The sequence below is a fragment of the Nansenia antarctica genome (genome assembly GCF_963989245.1).
Source record: "Nansenia antarctica genome assembly, chromosome: 12".
NCBI classification, from domain to species: Eukaryota; Metazoa; Chordata; class Actinopteri; order Argentiniformes; family Microstomatidae; genus Nansenia; species Nansenia antarctica.
This window is the reverse complement of record NC_137682.1, coordinates 6,528,027-6,546,759: the sequence shown is the minus strand read 5'-3', so window position 1 is coordinate 6,546,759 and position 18,733 is coordinate 6,528,027. Positions and strand designations below refer to the sequence as shown.

Here is an 18,733-nt window from a genome sequence, read left to right as displayed (position 1 = left end):
TGGAGCTATGAATGCAGGTATGACTGCTCATCCAGGAGTTAAACATGATAGGTTGTTTAACCACGTTTTCAAGCTACACAATTACATTGTTAATGGCGGAAAACAAGCTTATATTTTTGGTTCAGATGGGGGATCAATTATATTTTCCAAGAATCAATGGATATATAGTATATGTTTTGAAAAAATTGATGTACCAAACCCAGATTGCCCCTTAAGGCTACATGTATCTAATAGCCAACTGTAGGAGAGTGAGTTATGGTGATATCTCTGTCTTGTATTTGTATATCTCAGGTGCCACTCAATGCTTGTTTGTCAATTTATAATATATCTAATGCTGTAGATCAGGTTCAAGGCAACAATTATCCGTCTGATATTACTGTAAACCTTTAGAAGTTATAGCAGCAGTTCAGCCGTTGATAGTTAAATGTGTTTTTCAATAATTGAGCATTATACTGACTTAAAAAAAGATGACACCTTTCACTGTGATATGTAGTATGAAATAGCTACAATAACAAACTGCTATATTAGTAGGCTCTTCAATCCATTTAAGAAAGTTCAATGTTAATCTCGTTTGCAATTGAAGATTCTTTCCCTGTCAATTTTTTGTCTGCGGGAAAATATTGCTGTATCAAGAAGTGTTGGTGTCACCTTTTATCTCTAGAGGGAACTATTTCCGCAGAAGAGACTGGAAAGGCACCTTTTGGAGATGGACCTTTTTGTGGTGGAATCGCTGCAATGGATGAAAAGAAAACTGTGCATATATCTAAGCCATACAGGAATACAAAGAGTGTTAAGCCATGAAATGTCTTAAACATAACTTAATTGTAAATGTAGAGCAGGTACCATAACCTGTGCTCAGGTAGGACTCATTTCCCCAGCTATATAGGAAGGGCTGCATTTAATCGTGTTAACACGTTTAAAGGTGAAACAAAACTTCTCCAACCACTGTTTTTGGATACAAGGTCCGACCATCCTTTAGTGACGGTAAAATGTTTTGGGGGTAGTGGTGGTCTAGTGGATAGTGAGTTGGACTTGTGATCGGAAGGTTGTGAGTTCAAATCCCGCCTGAAACCACACCACTACTAGTGTGCCCTTGGGTAAGGCACTTAGCCCTCAGTTACTCCAGGGGGAATGTCCCTGTAATTCGTAATTGTAAGTCGCTTTGGATAAAAGCGTCTGCTAAATGGCAAAATTAATTAATTAATTAATTAAATATGTGTCATTTTACTGTGATATCTAGCATGAAATAGTAGCTATTATTAGGTAGTGCTCAGGGGCTCAATGTTACTCTTCTTCTTTCTCTGTCAATGTCCATTTCTGTGAGTGTCCAGAAGAAGTGTTGTTAAGGAGGCCAGAAATGAATAAAGATTATGAATCTGGATATGCTACCTAATGCCTGCTTCTTCAAAAAGTATTAAACTATCACTTTGTGTGTAAAAAAAAAAAGTCCACTAAGTAAGGACAAAGAGAGTGTTTTAAAGGTTGTCAATTTATTTCACACAGCATTAGTTACATCTGATGGATGGAGGTGGGAACCTGCAGAATGAAGACAAAAATGATTTGGCTCATGGATGGGCGTTGTCCCATTCTTCCTGAGTACTCTCAATCCATTGCATGTAGTTGGCCACCTTAGTGTAAATCCCCAGTTTGGTCACGTTGCCGCAGCCCTCGCCCCACGACACCAAGCCGATGAGGAACCAGGTGTCCCGGTACAGGGTGACCATGGGTCCCCCGCTGTCGCCCTCGCAGGCGTCCTGCGAGCGGCCCAGCACGCCGGCGCACAGCACGTTCTCCGTCACCTCGTGGGTCATCTGGCGGATGCACAGGTCGCGCTCCACCAGCGGCACCTCGATAAAGTTGAGGGCGGAGCTGAATCGGCTCGTGGTCAAGTTCTGCTTGCCCCAGCCGGTCACCACGGTGGGGGTGTCTTTGAGGTGGAGCACGCGCTCGGCCAGGCTGTGCCCGGGGAGGCACGCCGGCAGGATGAACTCGGAGAAGGGAGCGGGAGAGGACAGGCGCAACAGCGCGATGTCGTTGTCGACCGTTTCGCTGTTGTAGTGCGGATGTGCGATGGCCTTGGACACCGGCAGGGTCACCTCGGAGCCCTCGTACTTGTAGCGCTCGTAGTCACCTGTACACATCAATACACGTCAATAAATGAAAAAGCAAACTGGTTCTTAGAAGGTTCGCAAGTTGAACCAACTGCGCAACTGGCACTAACACCAGCCCAGAACTAGAACTAGGTGTCGCGTTGGTGGAAAGGAGGTATGAGTCACCTATACACATAAATAGATAACTGGTTGTGACATGACAGGAGTGCCTGCTCCATGTTCTGGTCAGTCCCCTGGCCTGGACAGACCTCTGGCCCTCAGTAAAACTAACCCAGGCTTGGAGTGGGCATAAACATTTTATTCACCACAACTGATGTAGCTACTTACCCAGTCTGACACTGAAGTGAAGATTCCTAGTCAGGCAATGGGCCGCAGTCAGGACCCAGTTCTGATTAATTAGGACCCCCCCACAGTGAAACCTTCCCATCGCGTTCAGTACAAGAGCCTGGGAGGCAGACACACAGTCTTTACACACAAGCTGTAGCTAACAGCCAGACAGTACTGCATTTACAACAGAATGAATATAGTGTGAGTATAATATAGTGAGCAGCTCCTTTTAAGAGTTTGTGAGAGAGTGGTACCTGCCAGGGGCTCTCTCCCTTCTTGCCCACCTCTCCCGCCACAACCCAGGGTTGTAGACCCTGTAGTTTCTGCTTAGTCCAGGAGGTTCTCGCTATCAGTAGGCGCCCACAGGAGTTATCATCTAAAGGATATGAAGAGATAAATCCATAAACACACAATCATTGTAGAGGCAGACATGTCTGAAGAGACACTCACACACACACACACACACACACACACACACACACACACACACACAGACACATGCATGCACATACACACACGCACGCCCACAGAGGAAAGCAAGAGTAGTTTACCTATGGGCGTACAGCCTCTAGAGTTCAGGTGGAGATTGTATCCTTTGACACAGCTACAAGTCCTTCTCAGACCATCCTCACTCTCCTTGCACTCGTGGTCACAACCACCGTTGTCAATTGAGCAGTTGGTGGCTGTGATGCCTGGACACAGACACGGTAAGGTCAGGAGGTCACCAAGCACAGATTTACATTTTTAAACAGATTTAAAGTCACACACACACACAAACACACACACACACACGCACACACACACACACACACACACACGCACACACACACACACACACACACACACACACACACACACACACACACACATACAGACGGTGTCAGAGGCTCACGCTGGTTGCAGTGTCTTCCTTCAAACCCTGGATGACAGCGGCAGTCGTAGTCTTTAAGGAGGTCCACACAGGTCCCGTTCCCACAGGGATTTGAAATACACTGGTCTCCATCTAAGACACACCACATCCAGATTTAATGCGTTTCTTTTATCATCTTTAAATTTGGTCTGCACAGATTAATTGATTACACTAAAAAGGTTAATAAGCTAATGCTTTTGTCTTAATATATATAAAAATGGAATTTGCACCTTTGATTTTGAGGCCATCATGTTATTGTTAACTTGTCAAGTACCCTTTTACTCCCCCGTTCACTGTCTAGGCACCACTTTGAGTTTGTTGTCTAGCAATGTTTAGAAAATCCACATAAATTGCAAGGTGAAAAGTAAGGTAAACAGATGAAGTCCTAGGACAGAAACTGGAAAAGCTGTGCGAAGTCAATTATTTTTCTAATCAGATATTCTGGGATAAATCTGTCATTTTGAAGAAGGCAAAGGTCTTTAAGCGGTTGTATTACGAAATGCTTGTGTGATGTGTAATCTTGCTTGAGAGACCCGAAAACTTGTTGTAAAACTTCACTGACCTGTATACACCGTCCAGAATTCCAACTGCAAGCAAGTTAAAGTGAAAAAACTGTAATTGCATGTATTAATTCTTCATGATATAGCATAACAAATGATAGACACAAACTTACCGTGGCCTCCCTGGACTGGAAGATCTCCCTCGCCTCTTCAAAGTCACACCTCTCTTCATTGCACTCACGCTCCTGAGACGGGGGCTTCAGCTCCTCCAGGAAGCTGTTGGCCCTTTTAGAGCGTAGCAACATGTGGGCCTCAGGACCAGTGGAGAACACTGCCACAGAGAACCACGAGTATTACATATGGGCCTCAGGACCACTGGAGAACACTACCACAGAGAAGCACCACGAGTATTACATATGGGCCTCAGGACCACTGGAGAACACTACCACAGCACAGAGAACCACGAGTATTACGGGCCTCAGGACCACTGGAGAACACTGCAGAAGAGAACCACAAGTACTACAGTAGACTAGACAATCAGAGATGAGGTATTCAGTGTTCTAGGGGGGAGTCTGAGGTCAAGTAAGGTCAAAACTCACAGGGCTATAGTACATATTATAGAACATTTATCGAGGTGCAACACAGGTCAGTAGTTACTGAATATTTCTCAAAACTGTTTGGCACGTCTACTCGAGTTGTGTCAGATTAAATATAGGCCAAATAACAAGAGGCCATTAGAAAATGTGGCAGTAACATAAAGCAGTGCCTTGGAATCTTTGACTTTTGAATATGCGGCAGTTTTCACTAATTACGAATGAATAAAATTCACGCTTATATTTATGTGAACCAGCTCCTTTCCCTTTTTTTTTCTTTTTTTTTTTTCCTTTCCTAGCACCAGGGGAGCGCCCCCTCCCAAATTTCGTTGTTTGGTACCTGTACTATATCAATGACAATAAAGACCATTCATTCATTCATTCAATGTATTCTGAAGAGTAAAGAAACATAATTGTCTGCTCGAGTCCAAGCAAATGCCTCTGGATGGTGCTTCATCATACAGTAAGACCAGAATGGCCTAAAACATACTGCCATAGGGTCTTGACTGGCCAAGTCAATCTTCAAATTTAAACTGAACATGCATTTCATTTTCAGATGATTTTAGGCAAAAAGAACCTCAAAACAAACAACAACTGAAGATGGCCGCAGTACAGGCCTGGCAGAGCATCACTAGAGAAGATACCCAGCGTCTGGTTGGGTTGCAGACTTCAGGCTGTTATTGCGTGCAAAGGATTGTCGACCAAATACATTGAGTATTACATTGAGCCCCAATTAAAATCCCCAAATCAATCCAATGACAGGTTTTCCAGCACACACAGCTTTGACTCCTAATATAATAATATACGTATGCCATTTAGCTGACACTTTTATCCAGAGCAGCTTATATTGCAGTGAGTGAGTGCATACATTTCTCAGTATATATGGTCCCAGCAGGAATCGAACCCACAACCTAAGCGGTACTAGCGCCATGATCTTCCAACTGAGCAGAGAGGACCACGGAGGACTTCTGCCACAGTACAGTTTAGTTGGTCTACTAAAACAACATACACTCACCACTACTGGGCAGATAGTTTAAGATTCACACCTGTTTAGGATTCACACCAATAAACTGTATTGTAGCAGGTCAGTCAACGATTTTAATAATGATAAAATGTATTACCTGATACGCTGAGAGCCGAAACCGACCACAAAGCAAGAGCCAAAGAAACCAAGAGGAAGTGCCTGCCCATGACACCGACAGACCCTGCAGCCAACATAACCTGGCAAGAGTGACAACGCATCATAGAGGTTAAGAAATATGCAGTTTATGATTAGCATAGTTGTACAGGCAAGCACTCTGAACACAGCTTTTTAAAGTTTAAAATCTTAATAAGTGGGCAAGCAAAAACAAGCTCTCATACCAGGTAGTGAATAGAACCGACCCACTCTTTAGGCTCTCCTCTTCAGGGAACAGCTTGAAATAAGAAAACAGAGAAATACGTTATTTGAGTTATACAGTATCGGTGTCCCGTTGCAATGTTGTGCATCTTTCTTTGTGAAATATTTATTAGAAATTTGATTAGAGAGCTGTGGATTCCTTACAAACATGGCTCTATCCAAATTATCGGATAGGTGTAAGGGACAAGTACATGCTGAGAATCAAAATAGCTTCATAACCCCATAAACGTTCGGGCCGTCACAAAAATATACACAACATTGACTATACTGTACCTTAATATTTTCAGTTAAAAAGGAGGAGCACTGTCAGATCATTTGTTTCACTTACATCTTGAGAAACATGGCTGGGACAGGACTGACGGAGGCACTGTTTGAACTGGGTTAATAACTAACTACAGATGATGATGTTTACTGTGAGTCCACAGTCTGTGCCTCTGCTGTCTCTCCCAGTGTTCCTCCCCTACACATCTACCCTCTATCTACCATTCATCTCCCATTCTAACCCCCACCAGAGATCACACAGTGGCACAAACTGCAACCCCCCCCCCCCCCCATGTCTCATGTGAACTATAGAAATGACTATAGAACTATAGAAAAAAGACACACAGACACACAACATTTTATTGAAATGTGTCATCTGTAAAAAGTAGAGTAATACATCCCAGTCAGTGGCGTCCGGATGCTGCCCCAATACAACTTTGTTCTCCCAGGCCAGAAGCGGGCCAGCTCTGCCTGCCATTCCTGAGCCTTATATTTGCCTTGGCAAGACGTTGGCCAGCATGTGGATGTGGACCAGGTTTCAACCACTAAACACTAAAGATGGCCCAGTAGCTACAGGAACGTACTGTTTGACAACAAAATTTCCCCATTGGGGACAATAAAGGTTTTAAATTTCAATTTCAATTTCAATTTTCAATTTCAAAGTACTGTATCAGGGCCACATTCCTTACACCAGAGCTGGCCCACAGCAAATGGCAACTCTCAGTCAGGGCTGGCCCATGCAATATTTGCCATTTCCAGCACTCAGCCAATTCGTGACGTTAGAATGAAAAGGTTCTTTTTGGTCAAAATTGAGTTTTTTACATAATCTGATCCATTAGGTGTTTATTAAAGCCTGTGTGGTGTTATTTTTTAATAAATGTTGACATTTTTAAGTTAGTAATTAATCAAATACAAAGGTTCCATCTCACAAAACATAATGGAATGTAAAAACTTTGACGTTCAATATCTCTGAACTACCCTAAACGGAGATAGAACCTTATAATTCTAAGCTCACGAATTGCCACCACAAGACCAGATTTGGTCCACAATTATCTACTGGCTGGAATGTTCAGTGACCATAATACTGTGAGACCTTTCCTACTTTAAATAGGTTAGGAGTTGATATAAAACTCAGTGTCAACTGATATTCCCCTCTTACGGTACTTTCAAAAACAGTGTAATGGTTTTTACTCTGTCCCCCAAATGAAACACTTCATAATCTAATTGTATCCATCAGTTACTTCTCATTATCATACAACAGGAAAAGAGATGGCCATCCTGTAGGAGAGACCTACTACTCTACACACATTACTAAGCCCCCCCCCGCCCCCAGACACCCAGACACACACAGACACACACACACCTTTGCTACTGTTAAAACCCCACAAAGCTGAGAAAGAACAGCCCTCCAACCGAGGCACCTTGAAAGCATATTTGTGTCTGAGGGGTGTGGAAATGAGGCCAGTTATTAGGGTTAGGCATTCATCTCCCATTATCCTCTTTGTGTTGGAGCCTTGTTTGTACAGCTTGGGTTTCCATGTATACGCACTGGTTTGATTTATTACAGAACCATCCAGAATAAAAGACACAGCTCAGATTCCATTGGGTTCTGAATGGGGAACCAAACTGTTTGGAGTGGAAGGTGTGGTTATTCCCAGGACACCATAGGTACAGTACTGACTGTCTCTCACACACAGTGTCGCAGGGTCAGAGGTTCGGCCTACCACTGGGGGCCTGTTTTGTATCCTGAGTTTCCTGGACTATTCCTGGATTTAAAAAATATATATATATATTTAACCTTTATTTATCTAGGGAGACTCACTGTCTCTTTAGCGGGTGTGCCCTGTTTACAATACAAACATGATTAGAAAACAACCCCTTAAAAAACACAACACAACAAGATACAAATATCACACATTAATCAACCATAACAAGAGGGCTGTTAATATAATCTTTGTGGGCTGTTCCAATGACTTAAAATGTATGTAAAGGACCAAGTGCTCCAACTTCAGCCTACCCTGAAGATCACTCCATGTCTGAGGAGCACAGTAGCTAAAATCAGTTATGTATATGTCCCAATTATGTAGACACGCACAGGTCCTCAAGCTTTGAGAGCATGACTAATGAGGCGGAATAATATGCCTGAATAAGACATTTTATTATTGATAAGACATTCATTGCCTTTGAGACTGAATTCACAAGAAGTCACTAGACAGTCACTGTCTGGGCAGAATGAACACATTGACAACCTCAGTCTGTTAGACAATGAAGACCGGTTTCTCTACTTGAAGCTTGACATTGGCAACAGACAACAGACACATTTAAATGATTACAAAGACCTGATTACTCTCTTTTCTCTTGACCTAGACCTAGACCATACCGAGCAATCTAAAGCGGTTCCTGGCCTTTGTGTTCCTCAGGCCTCAGGCCTTCCTTTTTGTGTCTCTAAGAGAAAGTGGGGGTCAATTCCCCCAACCCTCTTCATCACTGCTAGTCCCTCTTCATCACAGATGCAGACAGGAAATGCCTGTGATTGGCCTGTACCTTACCTGAGGGCGTGACTGTTACATCTGTATAAAAATGTATGTTTCCTCTGTGTAAACACTTTTCTGAGAAGGATTTCATGCTTGTAAACTGTTCTCCTTTTGCAAAAGATAATTAAATACATTTTCTGTACAATCTGAGGAAAGCAGGCTGCCCTTTGATATTTCATATTTAAATACTTACATAAATAATTATTTTACACTAATCACCACTAGGTCAGCATAAAAGGAATGATGTGACGTACATTGGTAAATAACTGCTTTATATATGTTACGGTACATGTGGGAACACGGTACATGTGGGAAAACTAGGGTTAGGGTTAGGTGCTAGGGTTCTACGGTTAAGGTTAGGGTTAGGGTTAGGGGTAGGGTTAGGGATAGGGATAGGATTAGGGTTAGGGTTAGACATGCCAGCATGTACCAAATCGACGTAGCACTTAACCCTAACCCTAGTTTTCCCAAATGTACCGTATTCCCACATGTACCGTAACATATACAAAAGAAATCCAATGATAAACCCTTCTCAAAGTCAAGTCAGTCCAACCCACAGACTTATACAAAAGACAATGGTGGGTGTGGAAACGATCCCTAGAGATGAACCGCAGAGCATCATTGTGACACGGTCTGGTGAAAAGGTCTGTACGTCCGCAATTCTCAAGTCGTGCACATTTCCAAAAAGCTTCAAAAGTGTTTTCCGTTTTTTTTCATATTAGGAAAGTTTAAGTGTTGAAGAGCCCACTCAATACAAACAACAGTTTTAGGATCACTAGATCATTTGTGAATTGGATTCACCTGTATCGTCTGCCGTCCTGCTTCAGGCTACTGGATTAGTGATACATGGACTTGTAAATAAACTTACTTTTTGAAGGATGTGTTCAAAAGCAAGGACTATATGATCTAATTATGCATAGTTATGTGTTTTTAGCATGTTGTCATACATGCAGTTCATAGCAATGTTCTTTCTTAGCTGCTAGCTTGCTACCAACACGATGACCAGACACTGTCTCCCCCCTCTACATTGAAGCACTGTGCAGATAATCTCCAGTGCTCACAGACATATTCAACACCTCACTGGTCGAATGCAAGTTACCAGCCTGCTTCAAAACATCCACCATCATCCCCATTCCCGAAAAAGCTGAGGATCACAAGCCTAAATGACTACAGACCAGTCGCCCTGACCTCTGTGATCATGAAGATCTTTGAGTGCCTCATGCTGACCCACATCAAGGCTATCATCAAACCCTTCCCCCGACCCACTGCAGTTCGCCTACAGAGCCAATCGTTCTGTAGACGACGCAGTCAACATGGGACTCCACTTCATCCTCCAGCACGTAGACTCCCTCAGCACCTATGTCAGGATCCTGTTTGTGGACTTCAGCTCCGCATTCAATACCATCATCCCAGCTCTTCTCCAGGACAAGCTGTCCCAGCTGAGCGTGCCTGAGCCCACCTGTAGGTGGATCACTGACTTCCTGACAGACAGGAAGCAGCATTTGCGGCTGGGCAAGCTTGTCTCGGAGCCCCACACCATCAGCACTGGAGCCCCACAAGGCTGTGTGCTCTCTCCTCTACTCTTCTCCCTCTACACTAACAGTTGCACCTCTAGCCACCCTTCTGTCAAACTCCTGAAGTTTGCGGATGACACAACCCCCATTGGATTAATCTCCAACGGGGATGTCTGCCTACAGAAAGGAAAGTTGACAGCCTGGCTTCCTGGTGCAGCCAGAACAACCTGGAGCTCAACGCTCTAAAAAACTGTAGAGATGGTAGTGGACTTCAGGAGGAGCCCAGCCCCAACCGCCCCCCCTTATCATGTGTGACTCCCCAGTTAACAGTGTGGAGTCATTCAGATTCCTGGGGACAATCATTTCACAGGATCTCAGATAGGCGGAAAACATGACCTCCACCATCAAGAAGGCCCAGATGGTCGAGTTCTACACGTCCATCATCCAGTCCATTCCTCAGCTCATCGATCACCGTCTGGTTCGCTGCCTCCACTGCCAAGGACAGAGGCAGACTACAGCGGATTATTCGGTCAGCCGAGAAGGTTGCAACGGCTGCAACTTGCCATCTGTCCTGGGCCTGTACGTCTCCAGGACTAGGTAGTAGTGGGGACTACTCACCGAATCCAATGCATTGCAATATTTTGGCGTGACTAGCGAGTGTGCCATTGATTTTCAACAATGTTTAAATGTATTTACATTTTTCAGAATAAAAGTCAGAACATTTGGTCAGTTGCCAACTTGTTCCCCCTTTCACCAGCTGCCGTCATACATGCTGCCACTAAAAAATATCATCAGAGAACATCACAGGATTAATTTTCTTAGAGCTACGCCGAAGACACACAACTATACATCTCTTTATCACCCAATGACATCAGGCCTATTGATAAACTAGTTGAATGCATTGATCATATGAATTTGTGGATGTCACACAATTTCTTGCAATTGAACAAATAGGTTTTAATTATCAGTGAAAAGGCCCAGAGAGACTGTGCAGTAACTTAAAACCCCTAGCAAAAAATCTTACCGTGCTTATCCGCTTGTTAAGTCTGACGTCAAAAGTGACGTTTAGCCATTTCCGAGTCCAAACCAGAAATTCTCCGCACCAGAGTACCTGTGAACTACAGCGGTAGAATGACAGTTTAATCGTTTTTTAGACTCGAATCTATTCATACAACAAGGGACACAGCACGTTCCTGTTTTCTCCATATTGTCAGGGTATTTGAGCCTCGGAAAAGCGCTATATAAATATAATTAATTATTATTATTATTTCGGCATTTCGAAGACAGCGCCTCAGCCAACGTTGGACCCGGAAACACGTCACGACTTAACAAGCGGATAGACCCTGATTTTAATTTTGAATCTCACATCAGAAATCTCACTAAAACAGCTTTTTAATCACCTTAGAAATATAGCAAAAAAGTGCAACCGTTTCTGCAGATACTGAGAGACTTTTATCACTAGCAGGCTTGATTACTGTAATGCTCTCCTTTTTGGTCTACCTAAAAAAAACCTATAAATAAGGTACAGATCATTCAAAACGCAGCAGTACAGACCAAGACCAGAAGGAGAGCATACTGTACATCTCACCTGTCTGAAAGTCCCTTCATTGATGGCCTGTCAGTTTTAGAATAGTTCTTAAAATCCTTTTATTGGTGTTCAAATCACTAAATGGCCTAGAGCCATGATGAATATTTGTCAGACATGCTTTTAAAGTATGCTCCCTCTAGATCCCTCAGGTCCTCTGGTACTGGCCTCTTATAGTTGTTCCCTGGGAGAGGACAAAGACCTACGGGGAGGCAGAATTTAGTGTCTATGGTTCTCGCCTCTGGAACAGCCTGCCAGTGTCCCAATCTATCTATCTATCTATCTATCTATCTATCTATCTATCTATCTATCTATCTATCTATCCTCTATCTATCTATCTATCTATCTGTCTGTCTGTCTGTCTATCTATCTATCTATCTATCTATCTATCTATCTATCTATCTATCTATCTATCTATCTATCTATCTATCTATCTATCTGTCTGTCTGTCTATCTATCTATCTATCTATCTACCTATCTATCTATCTATCTATCTATCTATCTATCTATCTATCTATCTATCTATCTATCTATCTGTCTATCTGTCTGTCTATCTATCTATCTATCTATCTATCTATCTGTCTATCTGTCTGTCTGTCTGTCTGTCTGTCTGTCTGTCTGTCTGTCTGTCTATCTATCTGTCTGTCTGTCTGTCTGTCTGTCTGTCTGTCTATCTATCTATCTATCTATCTATCTGTCTGTCTGTCTGTCTGTCTGTCTGTCTGTCTGTCTGTCTGTCTGTCTGTCTGTCTGTCTGTCTGTCTGTCTGTCTGTCTGTCTGTCTGTCTGTCTGTCTGTCTGTCTGTCTGTCTGTCTGTCTGTCTGTCTGTCTGTCTGTCTGTCTGTCTGTCTGTCTGTCTGTCTGTCTGTCTGTCTGTCTGTCTATCTATCTATCTATCTATCTATCTATCTGTCTGTCTGTCTGTCTGTCTGTCTGTCAATCTATCTATCTATCTATCTATCTATCTATCTATCTATCTATCTATCTGTCCCCAATACCTATCTACAGTAAGGGTGTTGAGACCAAGGGGCATATCTTAAATGCACTTTAAGATAAACTTGACTTGACATTTGGATCCCATTATTCACTATGACAGTGCACAGTCCTGCATCCAGGAGCCAGTCCAGAGACAGACACGTGAGTTGAAGTAGGGCAGTGAAGCCCGGTGTCTCTGGAGTACGGGTTATCACAGCAGTCTGAAAGATATCCACTTTCAGTCTCAACTCCTTATCTCCTCATCTGCCAAAACCAAAGAGAGAGAGAGAGAGAGAGAGAGAGAGAGAGAGAGAGAGAGAGAGAGAGAGAAAGAGAGAGAGTGAGAGAGAGAGAGAGAGAGAAAGAGAGAGAGAGAGAGAGAGAGAATGAAAGGGAAAGAGAGATGGACAGATAGATAGTGAGAGAGAGTAAGGAAGTAGAGGTGAGATTGAAGGAGAGACAGTGAGTGTTAGATGATGGAACAGTGACACTGGAGAGCGTGAAGAGAGAGAGTGAAAATATGAGAGGGAGATTTAGAGAGGAAGGAGGGTGAGAGAGCCGTTCCAAGTTAGGTGGGAGGAGGAGGATGGAAAGTAGGAGAATGAGAGAGACACCCCTCTTTTTTTTCCTTGTCTATTATGTTGATTCTTATATTTGGGACTGTGCTGTTTATCACTAATGAGGTCACCTTACAGGCAGAAGCCCTAGTTTTTCTGTTATAAAAAAATACAATAGAGTATCTCTTTCAGCCCAACCCTCCCCTACTTTACTTATTGTCTGCCGGTCCAGTGGGTGCGAGGTGGACTGAAAGAGGTGTTGTTTTGGGCGAGGCCTATAAATTGATCAATGCCATCATCCTGCATCATAATTCTACAAGCATCTCGCTCTGCAGATGATGGCACAAGACTCCGAAGGAATGGTGAGTGTAACTTATGAGTGGTGAGGGAGAATCATATATGATGCAAACCTTAGTCCATTTACCAGACTCTTTTTTGCAAAGCCACTGTACAGTAAACAGTGAGTGATTTATTTTTTACTGTATGGCCCCAGAGAGTCACTGTGTAACGGCTTATTGTTATGACTCAGGTTGGTTGATCACAAAAAAAGAAAGAAAGAGAGCCACACACTCTTGCACACCGATGCTAATTATTTATTTAACCAACTTTTCGGGCAGCGAGCTGCCTTCTTCAGGGTTTCAATCGATGGTTAATTGTAGGTGAGTGGTGAAATTGGCAGGTGTTTGATTGGTGAATGGTCTGTGTCATTAGTTATATATATATATATGAATATATTCTCAGAGTGAAAAGATAGTTTGTTTTGTGTCATTACCTGTGTATGATGGTCTACAATCCATGGTGATTGGAAGGTGCAATTGGTTAGCAACAGTTGTTCAGTGATTGGCAATGGCATGTCAAAATGGCATGCAAAAGTGAATCTGTCATTATCATAATAAGTGTATAATAATGTCATATTGTGGTGCCCTTGACTATGTTTGAGTGCTACCTGTGAATATTATGTGAGGGATAATGAATGACGTATGCACTGTTAGTGAAATGTTCACCTGATAAGTCGTCAGACTGTGGAAAAATAAGGACTGGACTATTTTTTTAATGCTGGAAAACAATAGAAAGACTGTGAACATTCATGTTTTACTCATGTTTGCACCTTGTTCTTGTTGGTCTTAGCTTAATGTGACGTCTACGGTCTTACATTTACATTTACATTTTTGGCATTTAGCAGACGCCTTATTCCAAAGCGACTTACAATCAATACATTTGAATACTAAGCAAGTGAATCATCAATCCACCAGTCGTAGCAGGAAGAGTAATCCAGCTCAGGCCCGGGGCCATTGATAGAAGGAAAAACCTTCTTCTATCATCTTCTTCTAAACCTAGTGTTTTTTTGTTTTTTTTTACACTGGAGGAACAGAGAAACAGTACAAGGGGGGCAATATAAGTTTTTAGTCTTACGATCTCTTGACCACACAAGACGAAACATATTAGCCTATCTGTACGTTACAAACATCTTTAGGGAGAGGGACTGCTACGCAGATACGCAGTCTGATGAGATCATATGAAAGCATTAAGAACTGTTACCACTCTTTCAAGCACTTTCATGCATACATTTCATGTAAAAAAAAAAAAAAGTGTGGCTCAAAAGCTGAATGAAAACGTTTCTCTTTTTCACACGAGTGTTAACTGCCTATATTTGTAAACACATTGTATTCAATTTGTATTTAAAAAGCCATAGGGCATGAATAAATGCAACATTGCATAACTACTTGACATTAGTGTTGATTAATGAGTGTTAATTTCGATCTTTATTTAAACAAATACAAACCATGGATAATGCTGTATTCAAAAACTCTGAACTCAGAAACTCAAAACCTCAAGAGTTAAAATGTTCTATAAAAGTTATTTGAACATTTTTGTATAAAAGTTATTTGAGTCAAGCTTCCTATTTGTTGGTTCTGATATTCTCCAAGTGGGAAACTCCGGTATCACCTTTCTACAACGAGTTTCCAAGTTGGAAATTCCTAGTTTGGATTCTGTGCTGGACGGCTTGGATTTCGAGCCACTCAACCATCTTCTAATTATACAAAATCTTTGGTGTAATAGCTCTGAACTGTGCCATCAGAATGTAGTTTGTTGAACTTTCTCCTTACTACTCCCTGTTTAATTATCTTGGTTCTCTCTCTCTTTCTGTGTCTCTCTCTCTCTCTCATAGATGATGAAAAGTCTACTGGGGCTGCTCCTCTGCTCCTCCCTGACATCCGCAGCGACCTTCTCTCCCACATCCCCGGGTCCAGAGGATGACAACTACCCCCTGAATTACCCCATTAATACTGAAAGCTACCCCACAGACTCTGACGGCCATCCCATGCCATTCGATTCCATGCCTTCCAATAACGCACGCAGCCATCACAACCCCCCCATGCCTGGAATGAACATGACATTTCCAGGGTTAGGGATGGGAAAACAGGGGGACCCTGGGGAGCTGACTCTACTGGAGAACCCAGGCGGCGGGCCGGAGCCTGACCTGTCCTATTGTCAGATGCTGTTGGACGCGCCGGTGCCGCCCCCTATGGATCAGGTGCCCTGGTTTTGTGTCTGTTCGCGGTGCAAGAGCAATGTAGGAACGAAGGGGGACAGAGGAGACAGGGGTCTGCCAGGTGTGTAGATCAACATGAATGAGATATATATACACTGTATACTGACATGAGCCAGTTGTACACATGGATACATAGATTTAAAAAACATGTTCACATGGTACTGTATATGCACAGAACACGTGATCATCACTAGTTATCACTTAGTAACTTAGTTATTGTTTTTCTAACTTTCTGCTTCTCCCCCTCCACCAATACAGGTCGCCCTGGTAGTCCTGGAATGAGAGGACTCACCGGGTTCAGAGGTCGTCCGGGGTTCACAGGTCAACAAGGCATTAAAGGTAAACCAGCTTTGCATTCCGTTAATTCATCAACAGCTAAAATGTCAAGGAACTCTGAGTAACATAACATATCTGTAACACAAATGCAGAGCTTTGTCTATTCCTCTTCCACTTTGTGGAATCCTCCTCTATCCCATCTCACCCCTACCCGCCCCCCCCCTTCTCTCTTGTTCTCTTTCTCTTTTTCTATTCCAAGAAAGTGTTTTTTCTTCTCTTTTGACTTGTCTTTTCCAGGTCAGAAGGGCGATGATGGTGAGAAGGGCGAGCGTGGGCTGTTTGGCTTCAGCGGCACAAAGGGCGGCCGTGGGTTCAAAGGTCAGTCAAACAACTGACTCAGATGATTAATCTCTCAGCATCCAGCTCTATAAATAGAAATAGATCTCATCTGTGTGTGTGTGTGTGTGTGTGTGTGTGTGTGTGCCTGTGTGTGTGTGGTGTGTGTGTGGTGTGTGTGTGTGTGCCTGTGTGTGTGTGCCTGTGTGTGTGTGTGTCTGTGTGCCTGTGTGTGTGCGCGTGCGCGTGGACCTGTGTGTGTGCGTGCGCGCGTGGACCTGTGTGTTTCTCAGGGGACAAAGGCGACCTGGGTGTACAGGGACTACAAGGTGAGCAGGGGACCATGGGAGAGGCAGGTAGATGTTCGGAGACCTGCACTAGTGTCCAGGGCCCCGCGGGTGCGACAGGTCTGCCCGGGCCGGCAGGGACCAGAGGCCTGCCTGGGGGGGCGGGCACCGACGGGGCTACGGGACCTAAGGGGGACATGGGAGATGCGGGCGAGTTCGGCGCCCCCGGGTCAGGCGGTGAGAAAGGGGAACAGGGGGCCGAGGGTGACTGTAACTGCGAGGACGGGACTGACGGGGCCAACGGGCAACCGGGACCTCCAGGGCCCCTGGGACCGGAGGGTGAGGTAGGCACCCACGGTGCCAACGGCATGGATGGTGAAAAGGGGGACATGGGGCTGATGGGGATGCAGGGGCAGCCCGGTCCGTGCATGCCGGCCATGCAATCCTCTTTTACCGCCGCACTCGACTCGATTTATCCTGAGCCTGGCATGCCCGTACCGTTCCGTACTGTCATCAGTAACCGAGGGTTTAACTATAACCCGGCCACGGGTAAATACCGGGCTGTGGTCAACGGCACCTATGTGTTCAGCTACCACCTAGTGGTCGCCGCTAGGCTGCTCAAAGTGGGGCTGTTCCATAACTTTTCGCCCGTCGTCAAGACGACAGGACCCATCGACCAAGGCGTCATCAGCCAGCAGGTGGTGCTCCACCTGAGTATGTTTGACGAGGTGTGGCTCCAGGTGAAGGACACCAATAACAACGGCATGTACCACGATCCAGAGAGCAGCAGCACCTTCTCCGGGTTCCTGCTCAGCCCTGATAACTGTGATTTGCCACGGGGGCGAGATTTCTTTCCTACAGATCCCGATCCCGATATGGTTCAAGATTATCAATGGGGAGATATCCCAGGGTCTACAGCAACCCCGGCACCTTAAACGAGGAGTCAATTAGACAGGCACAGGTTATACTCACATACATGTGCACAGAACACACCCTCTTACACACATACACACTTGCACACAAACACACATGCATAAATAGATCCACACATATATGGTCCCAAGAAGGCATGACAACACCTGTTAGCCATGGGTAGTTTGCTGAACCAGGGTTGAATTAGACAGTTTATGCAGCATAAAATAAATCCATCGACTAAACCTAGTTTGGCTCCAAGCTCAAATCAATTGTGTACACTATCACCTAAAGGCATTTCCTGTTACTCATGATTGTATTGTTTAGTAAAAGCATGTTGTTGGATTCTCAACGGAAATCTAACTTGTCTTGTCAGAGGAAAGACAACTTAAGACATTTCTACAAATCTTTATCACCTCCACACACATAAGCGCCACACATATCATGGCAATGAATAGACATTATCTGCTTTTTGATACAAGTATCCAACTTTATATTGCTATTCATATGTTTGATATTAGTAAAACTGTAAAAGCTTTATTTTTCGATTCATCAATAGACTGAATAGGAGTATTGTGAAAATGTGTGAATCCGAATTGAGCAGGTGTTTGGAGAAATACAGTACAATAAAGCAGATAGCATCAAATGAAGGGCATCAAAATAGATAGATTTAAAGACAATGCATAGAGTAGTACAGACAGAAATGGAAAAGACAGAGGGGAGAATGAGACAGAGGGAGAGACAGAGAAAGATGTAGATGGTATATGAATTGGCGCTGTGGAAAGATAGGAGGCTCTTTGTACTTAAGGAGACATTTGGGTTCCCCTTTGGTACACAGTGTGGATGTTTGGAACAACAGACAGTGTGATTCAGGTAGAGACATTGGGATCATTGGAAGCACATATATGTGATTACACTGTAATGCTGCCTAAAGGATCAAAAGAAAAGAACTGTGGTTCAGTTAGTTTGGTTAGTTTTGCTAATGTCAAAGTGCATCACCATACTGCATGTGGTAACGAGAGGAACAGGAGGTAAGGAATGACTAGCCTGTTCTAGCTTTCCTGTTGTCTTCGCCATCTTTAAACCAATACTTACAAAGTA

At 43.7% G+C, this 18,733-nt stretch overlaps 2 protein-coding genes across 3 annotated transcripts; one reads left to right on the top strand and one right to left on the bottom strand.

The window, feature by feature from the left end:
• Positions 1–1,471: 1,471 nt before the first annotated feature.
• proca (protein C (inactivator of coagulation factors Va and VIIIa), a) lies at positions 1,472–6,223 on the bottom strand. Of its 2 annotated transcripts, none has more exons than XM_080543400.1 (10): positions 6,169–6,223; positions 5,804–5,856; positions 5,563–5,662; positions 4,022–4,179; positions 3,911–3,935; positions 3,331–3,441; positions 2,990–3,130; positions 2,693–2,814; positions 2,439–2,556; positions 1,472–2,131 (listed from the first exon to the last, which is right to left on the bottom strand). In XM_080543400.1, the coding sequence occupies exons 3-10, from the start codon at positions 5,657–5,659 to the stop codon at positions 1,566–1,568; spliced, it is 1,338 nt and encodes a 445-aa protein (XP_080399526.1). In that variant the 5' UTR covers positions 5,660–5,662; positions 5,804–5,856; positions 6,169–6,223; the 3' UTR covers positions 1,472–1,565. The 2 variants fall into 2 exon arrangements, with proteins under 2 accessions (XP_080399526.1, XP_080399525.1); XM_080543399.1 differs by having other exon boundaries at positions 6,114–6,217.
• A 4,317-nt stretch (positions 6,224–10,540) lies between these two features.
• On the top strand, positions 10,541–17,655 carry LOC308168623 (uncharacterized protein; the record flags this gene model as incomplete). The annotated part of the gene is made up of 5 exons (XM_080543223.1): positions 10,541–10,678; positions 15,438–15,882; positions 16,080–16,160; positions 16,395–16,475; positions 16,727–17,655. 5 exons carry the CDS (start codon positions 10,541–10,543, stop codon positions 17,653–17,655), a joined length of 1,674 nt encoding a protein of 557 aa, XP_080399349.1.
• Between the last annotated feature and the right edge of the window lie 1,078 nt (positions 17,656–18,733).

What these genes read in the sequence shown, in the direction of transcription:
- proca (XM_080543400.1), bottom strand. Translation starts at nt 5,659, where the DNA reads ATGTTGGCTGCAGGGTCTGTCGGTGTCATGGGCAGGCACTTCCTCTTG. An exon ending in TCCAGTCCAGGGAGGCCACG is followed by an intron (nt 3,936 to 4,021) that starts GTAAGTTTGTGT and finishes ACTTGCTTGCAG; the next exon opens with TTGGAATTCTGGACGGTGTA. An exon ending in AGGAAGACACTGCAACCAGC is followed by an intron (nt 3,131 to 3,330) that starts GTGAGCCTCTGA and finishes GTCTGTGTCCAG; the next exon opens with GCATCACAGCCACCAACTGC.